This window comes from Azolla caroliniana, unplaced genomic scaffold (genome assembly GCF_043228905.1).
Source record: "Azolla caroliniana isolate FFs.n. ecotype wild unplaced genomic scaffold, voAzoCaro1.0.p SCAF_20, whole genome shotgun sequence".
NCBI classification, from domain to species: Eukaryota; Viridiplantae; Streptophyta; class Polypodiopsida; order Salviniales; family Salviniaceae; genus Azolla; species Azolla caroliniana.
The window spans coordinates 8,118,282-8,128,393 of record NW_028230455.1 but is presented as its reverse complement, the minus strand read 5'-3'; the positions used below and the strand labels follow the sequence as shown (position 1 = coordinate 8,128,393).

The window sequence follows — 10,112 nt, the reverse complement described above, 5'->3', positions numbered from 1 at the left end:
TCACATTGATGTGCAGAAACTGATGGCGGGGGAAGATGTGCGCTATGCAGAACATTCACCCCTCTACGAGCAAAAAAGAAAAGTAAAAAAGTAAAAAAGAAATAGAAGAATGTTTGGATAATATATGTATTCGTTTACAAACGTATGAAAACGAATGTTTGAGCATACAAATGCATATATTACGTACTATGGTATGCATAATTCGGAGATCACACTCATTTGCATCATTGTATGTATGTTGAAATTGACGTTTTAAGTAAATAGAAATTTTTGTTTTTTTAGTGGAATTTTGGTGCAAAAGTTTTGATGTCAATTTTCTTTTTTACACTTGAATTTTTTTGATGTTTTTGGTGTCTACATTTGAGTCGGACACTTGGCCTGAGTCGGTCCAGTGCCTGACCTAAGACAGTCGGGCGCTTGCAATCAAATAAGTCGGGTGCTTGGGTGACAGAGCGGGTCAGAGTCGGGCGCCTGGTGACAGAGGTTGTCAGCTTTTTGGATGGCATTTTTTTTGTTTTCCCAAAGATCGGACGGTGCAGATCTCATGAGCCCTTAGTTAAGGGCCATACACTCACTCACTGTCCGTCCGTGGCCGCGATTCCCTCACCAAGGCCTCTTTATGATTTGGTAGCAGATAGACATGAGCATACATACTGATACATACATACATACAAACATACATACATGCATGCATGCATACATGGGTCCCCCCCCCCATCTCCATCTCCATCTCCATCTCCATCTCCATCTGCAAATGCAAATGCTGTCTCTTGTTCTTCCCTTCTCTTCAACTTTTTAGGGCTCCTCCTCCTCCTCCTTCTCCTTCGATCGATCGATCGATCTTCCTCAAACATGTGGAGGTCTCCTGCGAGCAGACGCATTGGCATTGCTCCTCTCCGTCACAGAACCCCCTCCTCTCTTTACCCACCTCTGCGCTTCTTTGTCGATCAACATATCACTCCATCATCATCATCATCATCATATTCTTCTTCTCCTTCTTCTGCTGCTTCTTCTTTGATCTCCCAGCGATGGTTCTCTGCGGCAGTTCAGCAAGCAGCCGAAGAAGTTAAAGTCGTTGTGGATGTTTCCGAGGGTAAGTCCCCATCGCATCTTATTGTTCTGCAGATCCTCGTGACCGGAGTTCATATTCGTTTACTGTTTAGTATATCGGTGAACTGTGTTCCCTTCTACGATTGTTCTGCGTTTCTGAAAATTCATCCCAGGAGTCAATTCTCCTTTCTTTGGAAGTTTCCCATCCATCTCTCATTTCCCCTCGGCCGGAATCGAAAATCTTCTTGTACTGTTTCGTACGAAACAGTCATTCCTTCTAAATTTGTGTCTCTTCTCTAGTAATTTCTACATTGCAGACATCAAGATCGGAGGTGGTACATCTATCCTCGAGTATTGCTTCTTTTTCATATCCGATATTAAGAGCGGAATGACTGTCCAGTATTAGACTTGACTTGCTCAGCGCCTTCTGATATTATTTCCCTTACTTGAAAATTTTATTGCAATATTCCGTTCCATTTTATCTCATACATTGCAGCATGAGTTTGATGCGCATGTTATGTTCTTCTGCAGGCGTCATCAGAAAACGTGGTTTGTGGTAGCAATATTGATGTGTTTTAGTTGAATCTAGGAATGCTTGATTGATTTGTTTTTCACGCATGCCCATTCGTTGACATTGTACATGGTTTCTCAGACAGTGGTAAATTGGAGGGAGCAGATGATGACCTTGGCATTGCAACTGGCGTGGAGCTTCAGGAACTCCTGGCTGAGCGTCAGGTTTGAGAAAACTGTCTTAAGATCTTGAGGCGTTATATAATTATTGTGTAAAGTTTTAACTCTTAGGTTATTATTAACCTTTTTTTCAGGGTAAAAAACTTTTCGATCTTGAACCTCCTCGAGGTCCGTTTGGAACCAAGGTACTAGCTCTAACATATTTCCTTTCATTCCTTTTTGCTCTGGTGGATTTTTTATTTATTTCATTCCTGTTTGTTCATGTAGAAAGAAATAACATTTTCGCAGGTTTTTATTTTCCACTAATAACTTTCTTTTTGTGGTAAGTTAAAGATTATGTCTCGTCTTCATATTGAATCTTTATGGTGTCATATTTGAACACAAGTTATCCAGATTGCTGTGAACATTTTGTTACTGTGCTCGTTTTGCATTTTCCTCCAAAATGTCTACTAGACTACAGGTCTCATAGTCATGCCCCAAAATATGGGAGCAATAGATTATATCTATTCAAGCACCTAATGAGGATCAGCCTCATGCCCTCTGAAGCATTGCTTACATTGTATAAACTCTTTTTTAGCACACACTTAAGTACGTGATATGAAACGATAAGGGAATTACCCTAAGGACAATGTTCTTCTGTACTTTGGGTGTATATGTGGCCGTAACTTCTCACAGATGGTCGTTTGTAGCATGATATTAGACCTTGGATTAGGTCCAGCATGCAATGCATATTTGACAAGTATCAGGATATGTAAATGGCAAGTGCGACTGTGCTATTCCAAAATTTGGACTGCCATTTAGTTTCTCTAATTTTTAAAACTATCATATTTAGAACAAAGATTAAATCACCTTTTGATATTGGAAACTGATCATAAACAAAAAAACATACATAAATTGACGTAGGCAGATATGTTTGCGTCATTCTTCATTCCTTATGTGAAGAAGGATAGATTTTGATGCAAATGATTGAAAGATCTGATGTTCAGAAACAAATAGACTAGCTATAGATATGTTGGCCAAATTGTTATGAGAGAATGGATAATTAAGTATCTAGTATCTGGTAGTACTATTCCATCCATAGTAGCTAACAGTCTTATTGTGGTGGGTTGTAATAAGGTCGTGAACCAACTGCTTGCAAAATTTTAGATATATTTAATATGGTATGGGCTTTATGCTGCCCTTAATGCATTTCACAGTTCGACTTGGTCATTCAATATCTGTGTCTACGGCGTTTATTTTCCGTGTTAGACCGTGCATGCATGATCACTGTCACATGAGTGCCAGAGATGGTTTGTATTCCACGCGTACATGTGATGAACATGTACTTCTTGTTGTAGGGTAAGGAGGTGAGAGAGGTGTATTAACGTATCTAAGATGACCAAAATGGCCTATGAGGCCAAACGTGCAATTATGACTGAAAGTGTTGTGTGATTAGTGAAATAAGTTGCTCCATTGATGACAGTTATGAAACAAAGGCCAAACATGAAATTTTGACTGAATGTGTTGTCCCATTAACGACAACTTATTAAAGCTTGAACTTTTGACGTTTAGAAATGGCATCCATCATCGGCTGGTTCAAGACATAGGCATCTCCAATGTGAAGAAAGTGTCGCTAATGTTGAGCAACTGTGAACTTGGTTTAATGAAAGCTGTCTCGGGAATTTTAGATGTTATATGTATGACACAAAGCTATTGCCCTACCAAAGATGGCATTAGGCAGGTTGAGATTGCTTTTATTGGGTCACAAATAGAGTCATCCTTGTGTTTGCTATAGTGAGGGATTTGAAGTGAAAAGTGACATGGATGAAGGTGTGATCCACTCGTTGGCCTCTGTAACCTGATCTTTATAGTAGTCATTATCTCATCTTTCTACCTAGTGTCTTAATGTCATCAAGAGATTTTTGTTGTAGATGGATGGCATGTGATGCATTCTCATTTGTATCCAATTGGATTTTGTTTTGCATCCAACTTGCAAAGGGATGGGTATAGAAAGCAACACAGAAAACAATAGTCAGTGGATGAGAACCCTAGAACTTTATTCAGAGGGTAATATTCATGAGCAATTGCTTTTTAATTAACTTTTATAGAACAGGCCCTAAATTATATGCTTATGCTCTTTCCAAAGGTGAAAGCAAAATGCATCATTATTTGAAATAGTGGGAATCTTTTCGAGCAAATGCTCCTAATAAACTAACGACAGTTTGTTCTTGGTATTCCTTCCCAATGGTTCTTGTTGTGACGTGAGGAATTGGCACATCTTCTCATGTATTCTTGCAAAATAGATAAACAAATTTGATCCCTCTAACTCTGAAATTTTTGAATATAAAAATTTCTGGCTTCTGAGAAGACTTGGTATATGAGAAGATGGAAATGACCTTGGAAATGGTCAATAAAGAAAAAGATGATGATAGACTCAGATCCGTGCAACAATTAGAATAGGTATCTATTGAAGATGTGGATAATGCAAAGGTTCAAATGCAACAAATGAAATGAGATGAATTATGCGAGTATGAAGATGAGAATGAAGAGGTTGACAATGATAGATCGAAGAATACCAACTTAATATAACTTCATTGAAGCGTTTTTTTTTGTATCTATGTTGCGGTTGCATGATGTAAGTTACTTCAGATTTTCATCGCAAACTCTGTAATTTCACCCATCTAGGTTGCGGTTGCTTAATAGTTCCAACCTTCATTTGACTAATTTAAAGTTTTTAAAACTGTTTTGTGTACAGAATGTTAGTCTTTGTGTCTTATGTTATTAGTAATTGTAAATTGTATTAGAATTATTCTTTCTGTTATTAGTTTGAATTGAGAATTAAGATTCCTGAATCTGCTATCCTGTTGTCTCTTGATGAGTCTTTGTGATTTAGAAGAAAATTATATGTAACATGGAAAAATCACCATCACATTTCGTCCTGAGACCTCAGAACTTACCTTTATCCATATACATGCACGTTTTGAACTTCATACAAGACAGATGACGTTTTGCAGAAGGGAGGAAATTGAGGATGATAAAGGAAACCGGTTGGTATTGGATCAAATACTTTGAGCAAAGTATGCATGACTATGTGACACTTCGAATAATCTGTGTCTTATTATAGAGTTTCATTCCATGCACTTTATTAAAGCTTGCTTCAATTTGGCTGTCTTTTGCTGCTTGTTTTATTTTAAAAATATTTAAAGCATTATTATTTCATGACTTCCTATCTTTTGGATATTTTTTTCATTTCATTTAAAGCTCAGCTTCTTTCTTTTTCTCTGTTTGCCTGTCCCTGTCTTTTTCGAATTGAAATGTTTGTTATGCATTTTTAATTTCAACTTCTGTCTTACTCAGGAAAGTCCAGCCATCATCCAGTCACTGTATGATGAGCGCATTGTTGGCTGCTCTGGAGGTGTAGGAGGTAATTCCATTTATTTGGATTTTCAGTGCTTTTGTTTTTATTCATTTATAAACTCATTATGAGATTGCTTTGATTTTATAGAGGATGAGCATGATGTTGTGTGGTTTAAGCTGAAGAAAGGGGAACACTATGAATGCACAGTCTGCTCACAAGTATTCGAGGTTAGTTCATTGCACATCTAGCAATATAGAGCTTTGTTTATGCCTTGTCATTTATTTGGAAATGGAGATTTCATATTGTTAAATTTGCTCATTTGATTGAGATTTGTAGCTCCAATCTAATTTTCTTGTGTTTATGAAATTTGGAATTTGTAGTTGGAGGTGGTAGGACATGGTGGACCACCTGGAGGACATCATTAGTGATGTTTTTGTGGTACATTTGACAACATATCGTGTGCAATTACTGCTCTGCGTGGAGACAAAAAATAAACTCTCTAGCTACCCAATGGTGGATGTTGCATTGTTCCTGTTCTACACTGATTTTTTTGATCCTAGAGTTCTTTCCCCAATTCTTGTTTCTGCCAACCATAGCATTAATACAGTGCGGGAAAGTGGCCGCAACTCTCTTGATTTCTGCAGAAGAGAGTTGGGTTATAAATAAAAGCTGACGTGATTTAATCACATTGATACATCAAAGTTTGTGTTCATTCATGAGTATGCACAAGTTGCACAAGTCAAACTCACTTGTAGGTGATATGGTCATTCTACTTGTGAACTCATCCAGTCTTAAATTCAGTGAAATGTTTTGACTCGGCTGTGCTAGGTTATAGCTCTACGGTCTACCATGTGTATCAACTGGAAAATATGAAGCTGTGCATTGTTTGCTCGCAGTATAGGTGAATGTGATGAATGTAGAGCATGTTTTGCTTTTTGTGAAACATTATTTGTGTTGTGTGCTTGTGTTTGCCTTTTGAAGTCTCTATTAGCAGCTTATTTTGGACTGCTTTGTTGCATTGTGATATCAGAATATCGGGCAATGTTGTTCAATGTTGGTGTGCTAGAGTTTTCTGCAGGCATAGATCTCACAAAGTACCTGAATAGGCAGAATATCATCTCATCAGTTTGATTGACCTCAGATGCATCCGAAGCACCCACTGACAATAACAGCATTCATTAGCCAGTTTTGCATATCTATTGAAGAAGAATCTGAAGCACCCACTGACAATAACAGCATTCATTAGCCAGTTTTGCATATCTATTGAAGCATTCTTCATCTTCAGTTCTGATATTTTAGAGATGATTTGAGTAGCAGATCTGAATTCTTGGGTGTTGCTTTGAAGTAAACATGAGAACCATTTAGAGTTTCCTGATGCTTTACAAGCGTTGAATAATTTGTTACATGATTGGTTGATATTAATTTACTTTTCTGTATTAACATGTCCTCTTCTTGATTAAGAGTATTAGGTTTTAATTTTGAGCGACTTTTTTGTAGATTGTAGAGTCATTGGTTAGTGGTGGATGTATTTAGCCTTTATATCATGCAAGGAGTCTTTGGATCTTGGGTTTGAGTTGGATATGCTTTAGATGCATTACATTGAACTTATTTTTCTCTTGGTTGGATTTCATTCTCGTTATTGAGGTCATAATGTGGGGCCACATTATCATTTAGGCTTTAGTTGGTGACATATTGGCAATCGCTTTGTAATAATGGTTGTATTAATTACTTAGATGAATTTGGCCTCACTCTCTCACTAACTTAACCTCCACTAAGAAGCCCTTTTGTTCAATCTAAAGATGCAATGAAGATATTTAAGTCAATTAAGTTTGGAGACATGAAAATGCTGTTTGCCATTTGCCTAATGTATGCCATTGCATGTGCACCATTTCAAGTGTAATGGTAGGTGCATTTTGAGGGTGGTTGTAGACTACTTGGTTGAGTTTAATAAATGTGCCATTTGAATGTATTTGATCATCATGTTTTAGAAAAATAAATAAATTGTCATGTTAGATAATTTGTCTTTTGTCTCTTATATCTCTCTCACATTTGTTCATATATATAGCCATTTATATCATTAAACTTTTGAAATACATGTTTCCTTGATTCCAACTAGTCTAGAGGCTTAGTCGTCCTACTTGATATCTACATCCACACGAGAGTTTTCACAAAATGTAGAATATGTGAACCATTTTAAAATGGAAGTTCTAAAACATTGAATGTATATAGAATACTTTAGAGCATTCTAAAACGAAGTCTAAGTTCATAAAATACATTTTTTTAAACAATTGTGCATTGCTTTTGCCCAATGACTTAATGCCCTTTGTTTGATCCCCCAAGAATCCCCCTATAATAAGATAGAAGATATGTTCTTAACATATTCCAATGACATCTCCATTATTTGAATACATGACCTTAGGGACGGATAGGTGCAAATTATTCGTCATTGACCACATTGTTGATTGTGACAAGGTGTTGCAAAATCTAGAGGATATGCTCTTAACATATTCTATTGAAAAATAGGTGTATAAAGAATACGCGCGGAAACATATGTGGAAGACACAGAGTACATAGTCGGTTATTCGGAAGTATAATAGTTAGGTAAACACAGAGAATGTAGATACACAGTATGAGAGAGACAGAGAGAGCAGACAACAATACTTGATTCAAAATAATCAACATTCTATACATACAACGTAGTCAGTGAGCACTATTTATACAAGTCCTCAAAAGGACTGACAAGTACTTCAATGCTCATAAATGAGCTATTGACACTGACACCTAAAATATTCCTATGAGGAATATAGGTCCTAATGGCCTACCGGCTCCCAGCTCCCAGCTCTCGGCTTCTTCAGCCGATTCGGGCCTAATCGATCGGTTTCCATCCGATCCGGTTCTCAGCTTCTTCAACTGATCGGCCCTAGGTGAGCTTGCTCGCTCAACACTTCCCCTCAAGCTCAACTTCAGGTTCATTGTCAGCTCCAACTGGTACACCGCTCCAGCATCTCCAAGCTTCATGCCTCCTTGCTCGTGCTCCACGACTTGTCCGATCCAGTGCTCCTCGATTTGCTCGGTCGTCTTATCTTATGTTAAAGCCTTCGTTGGCCTTCTTCTTGCCTCTGCGACTTCGACGCCCCTCACTCCGTCGACTCTCCTGCCTTGGGATCGTCTTCGGTTGCCTTCTCGTTTGTCTGGCCTTTATGTGATTTGGCTCTTCCGAATCACTCTCCTCGACCAAATCGGCTGTCTCCGATTCGTCTTCTTGTAGGCCCTCAACCACATCTGCCCACATCCTAGTCTTGGACTTCTCGTTTAGGTCGGGCTTGCCCTTCTTGGCTCTACCGCTTGTCTTTCCTTTCTCGGCTCGGTCTCCCCCTTGTTAGGTTGGCTCCGACCCATTCTTTTGGTTGCTCCCCTTGCATCATCCATCCTTGACTTCTTCAATCGTCCCGAAATCAATTTCCGCATCTAATTCGGCTCTTCGGACTTCATCTCTCTCCTTGTCGCTCTCGCTTTCCCGACTTCTCCCCCTCAAGTTCGGCATGTCGAGATGTTGCAAGCCAAGCATGCTTGAAAAATGCCACAACTTGTTTAGGCCGAGAGGTTTGATGAAGATATCGGCAGTCTGCGGATCCGTCGGAATATATGTAAGTTCAACTTCACCAGAGTGAACTCGCCTGCGGACAAAATGATAGTGCACCTCGATGTGCTTTGTCCGCACGTGGAAGACGAGGTTCTACATTAACTGGATGTTGCTGAGGTTGTCATAGTATATCACTGTTGGTTCAGACACCTCCACATGCAAATCTTTCAAGAGCCTCTAAGCCATATGGATTCACATGTCGCGACAACCACTCCTCGATATTTGGCCTCGGTGCTCGACAATGCAACTTCCGGTTGTTTCTTGTTGCTCCACGCAATCGCCACAGTTCCCAAGGAAAATGTATGTACGGAAGTTGATCGACGATTGCCAAATTTTCCGGCCGAATCAGCATCGGTGTAATCGACAAGCTATTCAACTACATTAGTCTGATACATCAACACCCTGTCCTTAGTGCCTCTGACATATGTCAGGATCTTTTGCACGCATTGAAGGTGTTCGGTCTTCAATTGCGACATAAATTGACTGATCAGCCCGACCGGATAGTTGAGGTCCTGCCGGGTGATCGTCAAATAGATCAAGCCTCCAACCATCTATCGGAACCGGGTCGGGTCACACACCGTTCTTGATCCTTGGGGAAGCTTCATGTTTCGTTCTAGAGGAGTCGAGATAGATTTACAATCCGTCATTTCGAACTTGAAGAGCATATTCAACATGTAATGTTGTTGGTTGATCAGTATTCCTTCCGGGGTGCAGATCACTTCGGTCCCGAGGAAGTAATGAAGGTCACCCAGATCCTTCATGTCGAATGATGCAGCTAGTTGAGACTTCACGTGACCGATTTCTTCCAAGTCGGTGTCAGCAATGACCAAGTCATCGACATAAAGCAAAATGCTAACCAGCCCATTCCGACCTTGCCGAGAGAACAATGAAGAGTTAAATTTCGACGGAACAAACCCCATCCTACGTAACCTCTGCATGATGTTCGCATTCCAGGCACGGGGGGCTTGTTTTAGTACGTAGAGGGACTTCTTCAATCGACAAACTACCAATGTGTTTAATTCGGATAGAAATTCGAGGGGCTATACCATGTAAATCTATTCATCAAGCTCGCCTTGGAGGACCACATTCTTTACATCCACTTGATGCCGGAGCCGGATTGGTATCTGGAACGGAGAACTGGATCGGTATCCGAATGGTATCCAAAATCAGGAGCATCGAAGAGATGGATAAGACTGTAACCGGTAGGCCGTCAGAGGCCTATGAATCTAGCCTAGTACATAGGAATATTACTTGGAGTCAGTGATAGTTGCTCGTATGAGCATTGAAGTACTTGTAAGTACTTCTGTAAGTCTGTATAAGGACTTGTATAAAAGTGCTCACTACGCACATTGTATGTACAGAGTGTTATTATTTTGAATACAGTTTATGTTC

At 39.4% G+C, this 10,112-nt stretch overlaps 1 protein-coding gene across 1 annotated transcript; it reads left to right on the top strand.

Moving 5' to 3' along the window:
- The first annotated feature begins 716 nt into the window (after positions 1 to 716).
- LOC147850894 (cytochrome c oxidase subunit 5b-2, mitochondrial-like) lies at positions 717 to 5,793 on the top strand. The gene is made up of 6 exons (XM_087335914.1): positions 717 to 1,093; positions 1,703 to 1,785; positions 1,875 to 1,925; positions 5,077 to 5,143; positions 5,225 to 5,304; positions 5,458 to 5,793. Exons 1-6 carry the CDS (start codon positions 853 to 855, stop codon positions 5,500 to 5,502), a joined length of 567 nt encoding a protein of 188 aa, XP_087192040.1. The 5' UTR covers positions 717 to 852; the 3' UTR covers positions 5,503 to 5,793.
- Positions 5,794 to 10,112: the final 4,319 nt, after the last annotated feature.